The 18,448-nt window shown below is 36.4% G+C and overlaps 1 protein-coding gene across 4 annotated transcripts in view; it reads right to left on the reverse strand.

Annotated features, from left to right (window-relative positions):
- Positions 1 to 6,940: 6,940 nt before the first annotated feature.
- DLG5 (discs large MAGUK scaffold protein 5) overlaps positions 6,941 to 18,448 on the reverse strand; it is a 113,006-nt gene continuing 101,498 nt past the window's right edge. For all 4 annotated transcript variants that reach the window (XM_042789455.1, XM_042789447.1, XM_042789453.1 and 1 more), the window contains 9 exons: positions 18,130 to 18,313; positions 17,022 to 17,170; positions 16,541 to 16,711; positions 15,238 to 15,434; positions 14,375 to 14,518; positions 14,054 to 14,181; positions 13,154 to 13,263; positions 11,178 to 11,287; positions 6,941 to 8,806 (listed from right to left, as the gene is read on the reverse strand). In XM_042789455.1, the coding sequence (XP_042645389.1) occupies positions 8,703 to 8,806; positions 11,178 to 11,287; positions 13,154 to 13,263; positions 14,054 to 14,181; positions 14,375 to 14,518; positions 15,238 to 15,434; positions 16,541 to 16,711; positions 17,022 to 17,170; positions 18,130 to 18,313 (1,297 nt within the window). In that variant the 3' untranslated portion in view covers positions 6,941 to 8,702. The remainder of the gene's footprint in view (positions 8,807 to 11,177; positions 11,288 to 13,153; positions 13,264 to 14,053; positions 14,182 to 14,374; positions 14,519 to 15,237; positions 15,435 to 16,540; positions 16,712 to 17,021; positions 17,171 to 18,129; positions 18,314 to 18,448) is intronic.

Here is an 18,448-nt window from a genome sequence, read left to right on the forward strand (position 1 = left end):
AAATAGTGGATACCAAGAAGTCTGATGAAATAGAACAGCCACCTTCCTTTTGCTGAAACCTAATGCTCATTTCAGTGTTTATCAAATGAAATACTCAATTGCAAATCACTTACATTTCCAAATAAAACTTTCAGGCTGAAAACACCTTGTTAAGGTAGTATATTAAAAAAAAAAAAAACAAAAATAATCAAGCATGAGGCTAAATCACTGAAAAACAGAACATCAGGGTTGGCTGGTTTTTGGGGGTTTTTTTTGTTTTTGTTTTTTTTTTTTTTGTAACCCACACACTTAATTCTAAACAATTTTGCCATTTTTCTGTTTCACATCGACTAACAAACCATATATTCATTATTTACTTATCTGTAGCACCACTGATTTTCAGAAAATGGTCTCGGTGTGTGTGGTATTTGCAGAATTAGTTTTCTTTAAAAAAAAAAAAAAAACCAAACAAACAAAAAACCCAAAATATCACACACAGAAAGTACAGGAATATATATTCAAAGGGGAATCCCACATTGGATAGGTTAGCTGACCTAACTCCTCACACACACCCACACACACCCCCTGCACCCCCTAGGAAAAGGACACTGGTTTGGAGCAACTACATAACCCTAAATTCACATCATCAAGAAGGACAACTCAATGGGTTATGATGGAACAAACCCTTACTTAAACAAAAACGACATCTGATAAATAGCAGGGGGTAACAAAAAGCCATAAAACCCAAATCATTGAAATAGATCAAGTTTACATGTGGCATACTTGAAAGATCTCTCAGGATTAAAGACCTCAATAGAAAAATAACAAACCATCTCTGTTTCAAAGGGCAAAGTAAGATTGTGGCAAAGCTAGGAACTTTCTGTAAATAGACTCTTCTCTGGTCCAATAAATTTACTTGTTCTGTGCTAGGAGAAAGAAGATCTGTTCTTTTACCAAGACTATTCTTAATGCCTAGAAAGCAACATTTCCATTTGTTCATGTGTTAGTAAAACTTTGGCTAATCAAAGTAGATTCATTCAATCTAGAAAAGGTGCAGAGAAGAGATAGCAGGAATTAAGAACCTACCATTTAAGAGTCTACAAGGTAAGCTTATTTAGCCTGGTAAAATAAAACCTGAAAGTGCTCTGCGCCATGAAGTACATATACTGAGGCAGAGAAGCTAAAATAGTATTTTCACAAGAACAAGTATTAAGGTGCCATAGATGCATTTGGTATGGACATCAGATGATTTCTAAAAATAAGGGAGTTAGATTTTGAAAGTCTCATTATCAGAGCACTGAGAGCAAGAATAAAATATTAATTTTAAAGTCTGACTTAATTATTTTATGGAAAGATTTCTGAGTAGCTCTTGCTGCAGGTAAGTGAACTGAAAAGGACTTTAATGGACCATGACTTCCAACATCCAACACTGGTTTGTTGCTATTTTTGTTCTTTCCATCATACTGCGTATTACAGACTACCTACATCTTCAAATGACTGACAGTACAGAGTGTGTAAAATAAAAATTGGGCTTTAGTGCAAGAGCAGGGTGAGAAAGAAACAGGAGAAATATGGCTACTTCTGGTGAGTTCCAGCATTTCAGAAATCTTTTTATAAACTGGCCTCTTGTAGTTTCAGTAACATCCTAAATTATAACAAAAAAGGTTAAAATTAGAATAACGATAAGCTTATTTCTAGTGAAGGTCAAACACCATTTGTGAATCTTGGTAATTTGTAGCAAGTCAGTTCAGCTCTCCTTCTGCATACCTTAACAGCACTGTGTTATCACAGAATCAGAACAGTGCAGAGTGAAATCCAAATTAATTCAAAGATTGCAGCCTCTGTAAAGCCAGCAGAGGTCATAAAATCTTAAGGCAGGTGTGCGGACTTTCTCAAGTCATCTTCTGTTGCTTACCAAGTAGGTTCTTTTACAAACGTACTGCTGACACTGCTGGAAACATAGTAAGGCATCACTTTCAGAAACTGCAGACGTGGAATCATTGCTAAAACATTATCTGAAATTGCAGGCGGCTGAATGCTGGAGTGGATCAGCCGCTGCTGTTCACGAGATCATCAACAGTGAGTACAACAAGCATGTAGAATCAAATCAGTAATTAATACACAACTGCACAGTATGCTTTATGAAACAATCAGACTTTACATAATGTCCCGAAATACTTTAGTATTAGATAACAGGGTGAGGAAGAGAGAGATTAGGTTGAATCAGCAATGGAAAAAATATCTTTGAGAGTTTAGATGTGCAAGGAGTTGAGGAGCAATGACACAAGTGAAGTGTGAAGCAAGGAAATGGGGCAAACAGGAAGGCTGCACTGAATGGGAGAGACACCTTGAAAGAAGATATATTTGCTAATGGTAGCAAGACTATGAAACAAAGAGAAACGAAAGCTGAATATAACAGTAAAAGAATGGGAAGACTTGTGATGTATCCATAATATAGTTCTCACATAACTAGAAGCTCACTACTGTTCTGAGAAAAATTTCATGGAGCGCTCACCAAAACTATGCATCTGTGTACGGTTACACAGTAGAAAAGGGACAACTGAATGGAAAAAAGCAGCAGCAATTGCTGATCAGAAACCCCTTCTGAGTTCCAGAAGGCACCGAACTGCCATGTGGAACCAGGACTGGAAGCATCTCCCTACAGTTAACTTATGCAAAGACTGAAGCATTACAAAGTGTCCCATGGAGGAGCACAGCTGTGGACTGAAGCCAGTGCAGCCCCAACACTTCCTTGCTGGCAGGAGACAGCTCTGATCATGTCTCGTGCAGAACAACAGAGCAGTGTCAGCATCAGATCGAAATTCAAGTCTCGTGGAGTTCCAATCTTGCAGCTCTGAGGGAAACTCTTCCATGTAAGGCCAGGAGGAAGAGGAGGAGGATATGCAATTCATTTTCACAACTTCATTTGAATTATTTTGCAGCTGCAAAATAATCACTCTGGCACAAAATATGTGGTAACACCCTGAAAAATTATTTCTAAATAACTGAACTGCAAATCAGTCAGAGCGGGTCTCAACAGATCACACTATAAATGCGGCTATTAACCACACATTTTTTACTACAGTAAGAGTCAGGGCATAAAAGTATGAGTATTCATTTGAATGTTAGAAACACATTTGCATCCAGAAGTTCCGCAAGGCCACACAGTACAGCCAACCCCAGATATAAGTGATAACACATTTCCAACCATGGGACCAACCTTAAAGGTTGCTGACTACATGCAGCTTGTATCACCGATCTGGAATTCAGCTACATGTGTTGGGTTTCTTCAGTGATTGCAGTTACTCATCTTTGCATCACAAACCTACTTGTTACTATAATGATGCAAGCAATTGCTAGCACTCTCAAATCATATCTTCACAGCAGAGAACAAGTTTCTATCTCTTACCTCAGGATCTTTTGGCTGATTCCACTGGAATTATCCTCTCAAAATGCTGTAACTAACAGTTATTTTCATCACAGAACCATAAGACTTACAATCATGTTTAGACTCCTTGCACATATTTAGATGAAGTAATGCATTTTCAGCCTTTTTCTGCTTACACTAGCTAAACATCAGACAAGCTCGAAACCTAAAACCTTAGGTTTGTCACAGGTGGGCCACAAATATTGTCTTTATTATGTTAAACAATTAGAGGATTTGAGCACCTAAATGCTAAACTCAAATGATTAACATTTGTGGAGCAGGCAGATTTGGCAAATGAAGGAATTATGATGATTTTAATTTATTGGCATTATTGCCAACGAGATAAGATGAATCTGCAGCAAAACCAGATGCAAAATTGTTGGAAAGGGGTCACTTCCTCTGAAGATCAACATCACCATCTTCAGAAAGCTAATCAGCCCCTGCCTTTGGAGGAAGGGCACAGGGAAAATTACATAAGAAATGTTGTTCAGATTTGCACTGAAAAAAACTTTAAAGGAAAAAAGCCATTGCAAATATATGTGAAATCTTATCAAGAAACAGATAGGTATTGTTTTCAAGCTGTTGAAACTATTTAACATTTTGACAGACTTCTTTCCAATTTTGGAGACATCAGTATATTGTTAAATACACAGTAGCTACATGGATTGAGAGTAAACTGTTGTCTTTGTTTTCTAAGCTTTTGACAGATCTTTAGGAAGATGGGAAGGACCCAAAATCATAAGAAAGGCCAAACTGGACACTTAGGAAGTGAGGTTTGGGGGGGGAGGGGTTGTTTTGTTTTGTGTGTTGGGTTTGGGGTGGGTGTGCTATTTTGGTTTTGGGATGGTTGTGTTTCTTAGGCAGGAGAAGTAGTATTCTAACTCTTGAACAAAAGCATAGGAAATAGTCATAAATCAAGATACCGTATCTTTGAAAGCTTCCTCAGCCACTGGTGTTATATCCTTCAATATGACAGACAAAGAAAATAACCCAGTGAACACACACATTTAACTGTAACGTACTGTTAATAAAACATAGCAATGACAGATAATTCACCATAATATGAAGTGACTATGTTACATAGTACAGAGATTTTGGTGATTTGCTTCTTCGGACAAATATTAGATCTCTGCCATTTTCACTCCCACATTTTTAGAAAAAAAGACTCATATTTTAAAAACATGTGTGTAAAAATCATCTGGAATTCCATACTTTACACATAGGAGAAAAAAAAAAAACTCACTGCATCTTTAACACGTGCATTTCATAGAAGAAAATCAATTACAACTGCTTACTTGAATGGCATCTACTGAAATCAGGATAACTTTAAAAACAGTGAAGAGTATTAAACTAAGCTACAAGATGAAAAACACAATATAAAAAAAATTTAAAACCTTTTCTGTAGTGGAGGTCTACAAGATAACTTCCTGTACTGAAAATGGTTTTGAATTATTTTAGTCACAGTATGCTTTTTATGCACAGTTTACTTCAAGAAAAGGATCCATCTAGACAACTTTTAAACATTCATCTAGAATTATTTATAATGTAATAAACAACCATTTTTACAAAATCTTGTAAGGAATTGTTTGTTAAAATGGAGTTGAACAATCCCATATTAAACTAGTATGTTTACACTTAAGTTATAGGATCCCCTAATTCACCTGGTGTTTGGGTTCTCAGACCATTTGGGTTGTGCCAGCAAAAGCATCGATTTGAACACTAAGGCAGAAAGAAGACAAATTGAATAGTTAAAAAGTGTGCTACTAAACGTTCATCAAAAATGTACTTTTTCAGTGAAGAACACCAAGACATTTTCTAAACGAAATGACACAGAATTAGGTTTGGAAAAAAAAAAAATCTCTTTAAAAACATCCAAATTAGTAAGAAAGCCTTACAAACACTGACACAGCAGCCATAAGAAAATTTATAGGAAGAGGCTAAGCACCTTTTTTAATAGGGTTCGGTTTCTACTGCAGATCTGGGATCTTTATTAGACATTGCACAAAACCAGTCTGCCTTGTTTGGTATCTGTACTTTTCCAGAAGCCTCTTTAGTTTCCAAGCCAGTGCACATTTTCCCTATGTCAATATATTTTAAAAGAAACTGTCCACTGTGAAATGGAGGTGTAGAATCTTATAAACTGAACTGAACCTTAAACATAAGCCTAGAAAAGATTACAAGACTGTACTTCAACTATGAATACATCTATCCGAGATGCATCTAGGAAAGCTGTTGAAGACTGTCTAAGGCAATGTTTGTATTTGCTGAAAGGGATTACGTTATGGCCTCCCAACATATCAAACACTGAAAAAGAACCGTTGTCTGAGGTGGAAAGGTTGGTACCTGTCAGAGTGTAATTCCAGATCTAGCAAACACTTGCCCTGCAATTCAGGTCAATGTGAACAGGATGCAAAGGTTTGAAAGCAAGCAGATGCTTGTCAATATCTTAACAGATCATACGTATGGGCTGCAGTATCTTCAGCCATTTTATGTCAGTTTAGCTATGGAGAAAAGCAGCTAAAAGATGCTGATTTCTAAATAATGTATTATCTGCAGCCATACATGCTGCATGGTGGCTTATGAGAACAAGAGTGAAATTTTCAGACTTTTGTTGCCTAGCTATATTAAACTATTTTTAAAATACCCACAGAACCACATTCTTTATTTAAACACCTAGACAAAGTTACTCTTTTCAGAACAACAGCAAAATCCAGCTCCAGCATGTAGTATTATAAAACAAAATGATATATTGGGAAACTCTTGATCTGAGCTAAATGAATCTTTCTACTGATTAACCAAGACTTCAGTTCTACTTCCTTGTGATCAGAAGATATGAAAGGTATGGCTGTTACTGACCTGCCAGCACCTGCCTATTCTTATTTTCTTCATCCTCTGCTAGAAGATGGCACCATGGTGGGGTTTTTTTCAAGAGAAGCAGGTAAGGTGCAACTCCTGTCATATGACTGAAGGCTAGCACTAGGTATGCAGGTTATAAAACCGACCATCCACCAATTTGGTTCATGTTGAAGTTGACTATTTGGCATCTGAAAATAAAGCAACTAATGAAGCAGAAGAGTTAATACACAACAATTACCTTCCCCAAGCTTTCAGATAGTTCAGTGAACAGAAGAGGCTGGTCTGTCTGACTTAAAACTCGTGATTCATGATTTTGCCTATTATGTTTTCCCTGGTTTCCATTGACACTCTTCAAAGTAACAGTGACAGACTCATTCTCAAGTTAAAGCCTCCACCCAACCAGTTGCATTTTAGCTTGAAATCCTTAACAACATTGGGCTAGAAGGTTAAAAACATATATTTAACAGAAACCAACTTCTTGGGTCCTGCAGTTTCTGAATGTCTTTGGTATTTATGCATGCAAGGCTGAGCAAAAACAAAAAACCAAAACTTGTTCCTGTCATAGGTGGGCACTCGAACCTATATGTGCCAATTTTCGTCAGAAAATAAAACCTTATATGAGGAATCAGCTAAACAGAGTCAAAGAGAACATTAGCTTTACCACCTTTTACACGCAAGTCAAGTTATAGAAATTGACCTTTATTTAGTAATCAGTTTCTTTAACTTTTCTTTTTTGATACAAAGTGACATTTTCATTTTAGTACAGAAAATCCATGTCAGAACAGTACCTGTCTGTTTCAATTGTACCACTGGAGTCTAACTCTGACCTCAAACTTTAAAAAACAAACAAACAAAAAAAATAAGATAAACAAAAAAAAACTGCTGTCCCTCACCATGAGAAGTACTTTGACTAGTAAGTCATCCATACCATTTCCTATTTTTTGATTTGTATATATACAGTATTATAATAGTATGATATAATACTATATATATATATTTTTATGTGTTATAGTTCAAAATACTCTCTCTATAGTATGTAACTATATAAATACTATATAAAGTATTCTGAACTATAAAATAGCATCATGTAAAACAGAATTTAAATTTAGGACCAGATCTTTCTTTGAAGAACTGTGCAAGAAGAATCCCTTTTTTTTAATTAAAAAAGCTGCAAATAGAAGCAAAACTACAGCCTGTAGTGTAAGACTAGAAACCCTACACAATGAAATGTTAGTAACAGTGACTGAGAAGCAGTTCTACTCAAATGATATTCTATAAACAACTAAAATACAGTACCCAAGAAACATGGCACAAAAGACAGAAGAGACAGGTACAAAACCTGTGTTAAGAACACAGAGTCAGAAGTGCAAAAAACAAAAAGGGAACTGATACAATGGAGTTTGGTACAACAGGTAAATAAGTATTGCAACCAAAACTAAATGATCACTTATTTTTTAACAGTGAAAACACTAACAATTCAGTACCTTTCTAAAGGCTTTTAATCAAAGCCCTAAAACTGTGGCTGCTCTTAAATAAAAACAATCTATGTGAATGCTACACACTGAAGTACAAAGCTTAAGAATTACCCTGCAAAATTGCACTGACAGAAGCTTTCCATATTTACAGTATCTAAAAAGTGACAGAACAAAGCATGCTAGGCCTAGCTTATGACTCTTCCCCACCAGTACTTAATCCAGGCCCAACAACCAAGAATTATTTCTCAACACACATTAAGCTTGGATTGTTCAGATATATTATGACGTTTAAATATTAGATTCATGCATAAAACAAGAAACGATATCTTTGACAGACAAGCATTGACAGGATACAAACAGTGGTCTGCCCTGTAGAGGAGTGTACTTCCTTCTGAGCTTACTCCCAAGACGTACCAATTCAATCCCACGTTATTACCTGGTTGTCAAGTGAACAATGTGCTCAGATATGTTCAAAATTGCAACTAAGAGTCACATTGCGCATAAACCATTCACTCATGTTCAGAAATTTCACTCTGTTTTGGAGAGTTACCTCATTAAGTGAAAGGACACAGAGTTAAAAAAAACAAACAAACAAACAAAAAAAAAGAGACATTCAAGTAAACAGCAACAACCAAATACTTTGAAAAGGTTTTTGTAAACTTGTCATTCTACAGGATTTTGCAGCATTGTTAAATTCATTACTCATGGACAAGTACACACAGGTCACAACCCCTCGTGACAAGCTGTCACGTGTACATGTACGATGTAAGAGACAAGCTCGGTGAAGTGATCTACCCCTTCCCACATGCCTCGTCAGGTCATTGGATGTTCAGTGTTATCATTCCCCTTCATAAAACAGAAATCACTTATGGATATCTTTATAAAGACAGAAATGAACAGAGTCCATTGGATAGAAAGTTAGTTGGTTATTTACACCTGCAAAGTAGTTTCACAGCAAAATAAATCTACAGCGGGCCAGCTGGGATCCACAGGACTTTGTTTTGTTCTTGATCGACAGTTGTCATAATCTGAGTGCAAATGCTTGAAAGGGCTCCTCCTTGGACAATGCCTGGAGAAAAAGAACATCCCCCCCCACACACACACAAATGAGACTGGAACAAAGTTATGACTAATTAGAACGAGCAGTCTTCTACATTTTTCTGCAAAGTGTTTATCAACAGTTGAGAATTAATCTACTCAATTCAATATTTGCCAGATGCAAGACTCTATTAAAACAAGAAAAAGAATAAACAGAGCAAAGAGGTCAAACATTCAATATACAGTTTCTTCTGCTAGCTCTTAAAACACCCCAGGGAAATCACAGAACTCTATAATCAGTTAAGACAACTGTTTTGTTAGAGGCCTCCATGCACTATTTTCAGAGGCATCAGGTGGCAAAGTTTAAGTCTAAGAATGGTCAGAACCTGCTATAATAAACCTTCTCTGTTCGACATGTGGTGTTAAGAGTTTTATATGATAATATACATAGATACTATAGTTGTCGCAACTAGACACTACTTACAAATATTACAAGTAAATGATTAGGCAGCTCACAGAACGTTGAGCTAAATAAAACCTACTCCAATTCTTACTGACAACTACATTCAAGGCACAAAATGCCAACACCAAGCAACCCTCTGACAATCAAGTCAAAAGATAAATGAACACCTTGCATTCTACCTTTGCTAAACATAACAGTCATAAAAAGTAAAATGCCAACATTGACACGGGAGAATGCATTAGATATAAGACTTAAAAAGTGAGGAACTTCATGACTTGAGAAACATGACCGCAAAGCTTATGGCCTGTGCTACCACTAAGGCTGGAAAAATATGGCAAGTCTTCAGGTATAATTTCAATTTTTGAAAAGAAAGAATGTGATCTCACGTAAAATATTACTTGACTCTGCAGTATATACTACAGATAGCAATGTCCAGTGAGTTTGAATACAGAATGCAATAACCAGCAAGGTCTATGAAAGGCGACAAATGGCAATGAGGAAGTGATTCAGATGACACACTGACGTCGTGCTCACAACTTGGTACAGGAAACAAAGCCACCTTGAAAGAGTCATTAGTCAAAAAACTTACTTCATGAAGTAGTCACAAAGCTCAGTTCTGAGAGAGCGTATCATAGCTCCATGAGAATGCTACTATGTCCCACATGCTTATCTACAGGCTTATTTTATGCACAATATTATAATTGCAACAAGCTTAAATGCCAGTGCAGTTTGAACACCAATCCTCCCTGACTACCAGCATCTGGAAATGTTGATGACAGCTGGAGTCCACTGTACTTGGCACTAAGAGAGAGGCCCTTTGCACAGGGGATGTGGGAAGATACACATAGGACTCTCTTGGACTGAGTGCTACTTTCACTATCAGGGTGAAATTGAAATGCAACAAATGACTTAACAAGAAGCAGAAGATAACATGTGGCGATACAATCTGGCCATGAGCATGTAAAGTTCTGTGAAGGTTTAGTATGTACCACTTAAATAAATATTTGTATGGCTATGACATGCCAGATAACTGATTTTATTGAGAACATGTAGCTTCTCTCAGGATGTGCTGATATAGCTTTTTACTAAATACATTCTTCTTCCCTTTCCTGTACTTGGCAGGTATGCCTCTATTTCTGTAGGAATCCCATTGTTTGGGGGATGAAAAGTTGAGTTTCGGCTGGTTGTTTTTCTCAGTTTAGTTTGTTTTTTTCTTTTTTAGTTCTGTTCACATCAAGATGGCTAGAATTTTATCTCCACTCTTCTGAATGTACATGGAATCACATAAAAATATACTCTGAAATAAGCAGAGACAGTCTTCAGAGTTTTCTTTCTCCGATAAAAATACAGTATTAACTGCAACCCAAGATTCATATAATATGCTTTATGATTTTAAAAAGGCCTCTGAAGTTAAACTTAATTATTCCAAATTATAACGCATGCTCAAGAAACCTTTGACAAGTTTTTTTCTTTCTTGAAAGTTTTAAAGTATGTGTCACAAATCATTCATTAATTCACACTACTGGCATTTTTTGTTGTTTTGTTTGGGTTTTGTTTGGTTTGGTTTTGTTTTGTTTGGTTTTCACAATTACAAAACAACTTCAATTCCTTACATGCTATAAAACTGACAACACTGTGTCAAATTATCTTGACCATACTTCCAATGCTACTGGCTTGTAATAAGACATTTTCAGAATCTCTTTAGGTCATAAGATTCATAACGTTCTAAAACACCAACATGTAAAAGCAAGGGATAGTACTTATATCTTGGTATTTTCTCTTCCTGTAAAACAAAACACCAGAGCATGAGTTTGACAAAAGGGAAGGCAGAAAGGAAAAAAAAAAATGCTCTCTGAAGGCACATAGGATCTTTTGAATTACAGTGTAAATGGATTTAATTGTCACTGTGTTCCTAGTGAAATGTTGATTAAATACTAACCTGTAAAGTACTTGCTATACTCTTGTTCTATTTTTTGAGCTGTCTCAAACTGTTCTTTGGAATGTTTTTGTGTAACTTTATCCCTCAGGAAGATTGGGTCTTTTTGCTCTCTGCAAAAATAGAAAGAAGAAAAGAAAGACCTTGTATAAGAGTACTTTTTTTTTTTTTTTAATGGACTTGAAATGATTACCTCCAGTTGGGTGAATGTGAAATGCTAATTAATTTCTAAACATAAACCTGTGCATAGAGTGCCATCTACTGTGTTTAAGCAGTATCAGCCTAGTCATAAGGATGATTTCACTGCTAACAAATTCACTTGCTATCAAGCCAAGACAGTATTTCTTTAAAGTGTCAGAGATTGGGAGGGGGTTGAGGGAGAAAGGATATAATTTTTTCCAGATCATGTGAATCAGATCATCATCTCATATACATTCCAGCAATCCCTACGCAAAGCTGGGCTCAAGTACCGCTCTTTCAGGGGCTTGAGGTATCAAGCATTGAGCAAATGTATTGTTTCTGTGTCATCTTATATATGACACATTTTTGAGATGATTGGTTTTTTTATTATACAAACTGTTGGAAATAAAATGAAAAAAAAAATATAGACAAATACAAATAGTAAAAAACCCCATTTTTTAATTCCAGTCAAGGCTTGTAACACACTCTTCCAAATCTGAATTGGGATCCCCATTAGGGGATTCTACTTAAAAGGAAGCAGAATTTATAATCAACTAATAAGGCCACTGTCCTGGTTCGGGCTGGAATAGAGTTCATGTTCGTTTTGGTAGCTAGAGGTACTGAAACAATATAATCATAGTTTCTTATAGCATTGAGGAAAGAAGCACAATTTTGTTTTATAAACAATAATACAAAAAAAAAAAAATCAGTACTAAACTAGCCTATCACTGCTGTGTTGCAATTCAGAGAATGCCAACAGAACCTGTGCTAGATCAAAAAGGCTGTTTGGAAAAACCTTTGGTGCTCATAAAGGTCAGAGACAATGTGCCACTGCATCTTATTTCAGTGACTGCTAGAAATCCTTGCTCGTCTAGTTCAATCTCTCTCTAGCACTTTACAAAAAAAGGAAATAGCAGTAATGGTCACTATTCCATTTCCAAAGGGGCTCAAGACATGACAGTTACATTTACCATTCAAGTGCATGATCCTACACTGGTAATGAAATACACCACATTACTTCATGTCTTGCTTATACTTGAAAGTGGTGATGCTTATCTTATTTATTAAATAGATAGTCATCAAACTTACCCACAGATCAAGAATATAATAAGTCTTCAACTTTCAAAATTAAGATAGCGTAAGATCTCTCAAAAAACCTGTTCCTTAAAACTTACACTGGGAGATTATGTCACTTCTTGCCAAATCTATGTATTAAAATGCGTGAAGACTTACTCAAACATTAGAGGAGGGACAGGGGTTTGTAACTCCCATGTTCTGTTCCTGGCTATATGTGAGCAGAAAACTCCCAATTACTGAAACAGCACAGTCTGGGAAGACCACAGTATATACATTCCATGGCCAAAGGGGACTTTCCTTGCTGTTTTCACTCAAGAATGAAGGTGGGAAAGCTGAGGTTACAGCTCAATTGGCACTGCATCCACACACTTGGACCCGCTGAGAAGATGTAAGAACAGCTCTTTGTCACAGTCACCACTTAATCCTCAATGGATCTCACCCATATCTGTCTTATGGTTTAATACGAAGGTGAGCAGGAAAGATCTGAGTGCCTTCTGAAGTACATACAGTTTAGTCTACATTGTTTGATTTCTTTGAAAGATTCACTTAATTGACATGCAATCAAAATGAAGTTAAGACCATTTACCTCACAGCAGTTTTTAGGAGGATTAATTTCCATATTTTAAAGATTTAAGATGACTAGGATGAACAAAACAATAAAGGTAACAAGCTTATTTTAAGCTAAATTAAACATCCCTGAACTATACCCCTCACAGACTTACTTGATTTGTTTAGCATTTTTGTAGCGAATAAAAATTACAATAGGGTAGATATGAACACTGTGGAGCCGTTCGATGGCATGAGGAGCGATGTCAAGCAGACAATGACAATCCTAAGATCAAATGTAAATGCAAAACACTCATTCAGTTAAAGAGCACAAGCACACATGCAAATCCCCCATTTCTTCCCTTACTTAAATCATAGCAACCCAACAGAATTTTACTAAACATTTAACATTTTGGGACTACTGAGCAATTTGTACCCAAAGGATTTGTAACAAATGACAGAAAATGAAAAACTGCAAGAAATTCCATTCATAGTACCAAAAGTATGCACTAACAGAAATAAAAGTATTTGAAGAACTAATGAAATGAAAACTCAGACTGAAATATATGCAATATTTTTTCCAAGTTTAAATACTAATTTTCTCTTTCAGAAATCATAAGCAAACACAAGCGTTAAAGTAATAAGACTTTCTGTGTGGTTTGATGGAAAACTATAAGCAATGTACAGCTTTTAATTAACATCTGTCTCCAGTATTATGATGATGTTTATGTTCTATATGACTGCATTAAAGTGAATAGTTATAAAAGCTAGATCCTCATTTGTGAGGGTGAAGGGTGGAATCTATGGAATCTCAGAAAATAATTTCTAACTTTATTTAAGAATACCGTAAAAGAATATTAACATTCCTAGTTTCTACAAAGGTGAGCTTGCATAAAATAATCTTGAAACAGTTACATGCCAAAGTGAGGTAACTTTTATTTTACTCAGTGTCCTGGGGAACAATTCTCTGAATTCCTTAAAGGAGGACAATACTAACATAATTTCCATTCCCCCCAACTTAGCATGACCATATATTGCAAATTGTACAAGGAACTACAGCATTATAAGTGACTCACCTTTTCTGTTATCTCTTTTATTGAAGCTACAGTTGTCACATCAAAATGTCCACTCCTCCGTTTATAATCGATAAACAGACAATCCTTCACACCCCGTTCAATGGCTTGTTGGGAAGCTTTCATAACCTCTGTTTCATAGAACCAGAAGAGACCCACTTCCATTATTACTCCTTAGGCACAGAACAAGGGTAATGAAACAATGTCTGCAAACACAGATTCTTGGAGGTTTTTCCGTGTTTGCATTACCATTTAGTTCACATATATAGATGTCACTATCATGATTTCTAAGCAAGAATAAATTGGTTATATTTGCATACTTACCAAGAGGACATCTGCAAAATTTTCCAGGGGATTCCTTGACCAACATGTCTTTCACAGCATCAAGTAAAGGTCCTAGAATAAGGACAGGCCTAGGAGAGGTACAGTCCACTTTCTGTACACGCTGATATGCCAGACTTGCAGAATCTACACACAGAAGATTTACTTATAAAAGTGTAAATCACTTTCCTGGTATTCCTCAGATAAACAGAAGCACCCTAAGTAATTATGAAAACAACGCCCTTGCAAGAGATAAGGGCCTTGACAAGTACAAGAAATGCTCAGTAGTCATTATTGTAATTTTCTCCACTTGACAGTTGAAAATAGAACCTGCTGCTTCTCCTCCCCACCCTCAACCCAACTTTAAAGCTGATCATTCTTTTTTTTTCCATAAAATGTAAACAAGACACAGTATTTGGTTTCCCTGGCTTCATTTGTTGATTTCTTCCTAGCAAGTAAGTACTATAACCAACATGACTTTTGCAGAGGAGCGAAGAAACTGAAGTGAAGATATTTGAGTGGTGCCCAGGATTTCTGTCTAGACTAAGTGACCTGGACAGAAATTACATAGTTGAAAGGAAGACCAAAACCATGAATCAAAAAGCAATCTCTTTCTGCAAGTGAAATATTAGTGTTAACAGATCCAGGAATAAACCGCCAAAAAAAATTTAATTTGAAACACTCTGGCTTGATATTTAATATAAAAAATGTTGTTATTAAAGGTACTGTATGTGATAGGACATATGATCACCATTTGTAGTGAGACCAACCAGAAAGCAACACTCATCGTTGTGTCATGCTGCAGCTATTTAACAATAAAAGAGAATGAAAGGCAACCCCCTTCCCAGTATAACAAAGGTACTTGCCATCTAAGAAAGGAATTGAGTCTGTACTGATTGTATCAAGAGCCAGTAAATCCTTTCCATCTTTGGAACCACTTCGCTTGTGTTTATGCTTTCTTCTGAAGAATGACCTCCGTGCTGCTGCTGACAATGTCTTAGATGAGCTGTTTTCATCTTTAGCCTCAGACATGCTGTGTCTCCTGTAGAATTCCTGATCCATCCTATAATGAAACAGACTAAATGGTTGGTATTTAAACTTATCTTTTATTTTTTTTTCTACAGAGAATATCACTGCTGCTTCTGAAACACAATGGAAATACCTGTCTCAAGCCTCAGCCAGAGTATCTTCATCACAGAAAATTAAATCAGAAAGAAAGAAGTAGTAAGCATCTGAAAACCCCATACATGATTTCCTCAGGATTCTTACAATATAAATAGCACACCCACGATGACAGGCAGGACAAATTTCTCCAAGCCAGAAGCAGCAGTATGCATCTACTTGCCTGTAAAATCAGCCTCACACAGAAGTGAAGATTGCACCCTTTCTATGAAGCTGCATGTTATACTCATCCTTACAAATAACTTATTAGCAATCCAAAGTAACAGTTTTATTTTATATGAATACAAATATTTTGGCCACATAACACATGTAAAATGTAGTTGGTTTTACTAGCCATCTTCCAGTAGCAAGCCTATCAATGATGTGTATGGGTCCATGTGTATATATTGTACTTCCACACATCACACATTACCCTTGTCTCACTGTCAGGATGACTCTTGAGTTACAACATGGAGAGAAGACTATTAAAAGAAAAGGTAACCAGAAAAACAGCAATCTTAAAAAAAAGTATTTTAATCGCTGAGTGGTAACTAATGTGATTTCAGTAACCATGTTAAAATTTTAGTTGCTGCATACTCCTCTTAATCACTCTACCAACATTAATAGATTGTGGTAGATACAGTCTTATAATAATGCTGCTGTCCACAGATAACTAAAAACACTGATGCTTCCCAAGAATGACTGTGATATCCTTGGATTGAAGGATAGTTTTGCCGTGGTCACTCTCACTTTTGTTACTGAATTATTGATCACAACACTGGTCTACATATCATTTCCATTTCTAGTTTACTTTTTTGTAGCACTAAAAACAACTTGATATAGCAATGTATTTAACTCAATGTTATTAAAACTTGCCATCCCTCAAGTGACATGTCTAAGTAGTAGCATCTCCCAGAAACAAGAGAAGAAAACATGTCTTTTATACCACATCTCACTAGTCAGACTTTTAAAGACAGTAAGGAAAACACTGTAGCTGAGGTTACTCACATATATTTACTTGGAATCTGTCCTCTTTCCAGTTTCTGAGCATTCTCATCTAGTTGCCAAGCCATCCAGCAACCAAAGTTCCCCTGCGGTAGAGTATCATCAACATACAAAATGTCATCCTTCTTAAAGCTTAAATCCTGTTCCACCTCTGCCAGACGGTCATAAAGTGCTCTGTAAAGACAGACATAAATAGGCTCTGAAACTGATCTCCATCAACTCGAAGGATGAGCATGCATACTTATTTTGAAAAAAGTTAACAGATTAGTGGCACACTCTACATTTCAAGAGCACACAAGTTTACAGCAAAACATGCAGACTTACTATGCTACAGATTGTGTACTTGCTGTCAGAGACTAACTGGAATATACTATTAAACTCTGAATTTAAAAAATGTGGTAAAACTGATGTATTAGCTCTCTCACAATGGTCAGCATATTACCCTAAAAGCCTTAGGCTGTCATTACCAGTCATGCTCAAATACCTGATATAGAATCCATCTCCAGGAAGCTCTTTTATCTTATTAAACTCTTCTATTCTGTATTGAGTCTTTATTTTGATGTTTTCTCCAGGCTTCAACATTTCAAGATAAGCTTCCTCGGCTGTTTTATTTCGCATATCAATGGACCCATACTGCAAAACACAAACCACAAACCCCTAGGTGTGAAATTGTATCTTAACAGGCAATAGAATTAGGTGAGCTTGAAAAATATTCAAAATAAGTTTGGTTTCCCCACTGGCAGGCCCAGTATACAAGTAAATCTTGCCATTTAACTCTAATATACAGTTTGCACTTTAAGATGTCTAACAGGAGATTGAAACATGGGAGTGGAAAACAAAATACCCAATGAACACAACAGATGTGCACAGAGAGTCTACACTTTTTAAAATAGTTTTTGAAGCGTAAGCTGAGAAACATAAAATTCACACTGGAAAAAAGAGTATTTTCAAGGAAAGCAAGTGGTTTGAGGAAAGTCAAACACACAACTGCAAAGCAAAATCTCCATCTGGATACTGGAGACACAATGGGAGAGTCTCAGTGCTCAGTCTCAATGCTCAGTTGTATCTGAAATGCTCATAAACATGTATGTGTTTATCACCTTAACAGTCTTGCCAAGCAGATAAACACCCTCGTTACATATGTAGAAAGCTGAGTCAAAGACATATTACATGGCTTCCCCTAAACTCTCATTAGCATTTCATAAGGATAAGATCAATATTGTTCTCTGTTTTGCATTATCTGTCATATCCTTGCCTTTCTCCTACGTGCAACAACTGGATTCAAGGCTTCCTATTTAGATGAAGAGAGCAGGTGTTTGTAATTCCAAGTGGACATACATTAGTCCTTCAAACTTGTGGACAACTTGTGCTCTCCACAGTGGTAGTTCTCCAGGTCCACACCATCCAGCTCTTCACGTGCAGCAGCCAGAATGCAGGTTATGCATTCTCAACATTCTTACCCAGATTTTGTGGCAGGAACTCAAGATTCACAGAGCACCTCCCATTCCAAGACAGCATGATTCTTGGTACAATTCCCTCTTACCATTCTAGACATTTTGTCAGTATGCTGCAGACTTTTCGTAACAGCTTACCTCAAGTATCATGTCACCCAAGACTAGTCCATCAGGTCCTTTTGCTGGACTATCATCATCTACATCTGAGACAAATATTCCATAGAGGTTTCCACCACATATCTGGATCCCAAGGTCCACTTGGGATTTTTTAACAAAAACAGTTCTAGGTTCAGGGGTCCTTTTGCTCGTGTCCACAGGGCCCCTTTTGAAAAGGAGAAATAAGGACATGTACTTCAACTTAAAAACTTGCATTACATACAATCAACTAGCCATCTGAAGAATACATATCTACATAATTATTATTCAAAATGGGTCACCTGCAGATACAGTCTTTTAA

This window comes from Tyto alba, unplaced genomic scaffold (assembly GCF_018691265.1).
Source record: "Tyto alba isolate M040663 unplaced genomic scaffold, T.alba_DEE_v4.0 Super-Scaffold_1, whole genome shotgun sequence".
Lineage (NCBI taxonomy): Eukaryota > Metazoa > Chordata > Aves > Strigiformes > Tytonidae > Tyto > Tyto alba.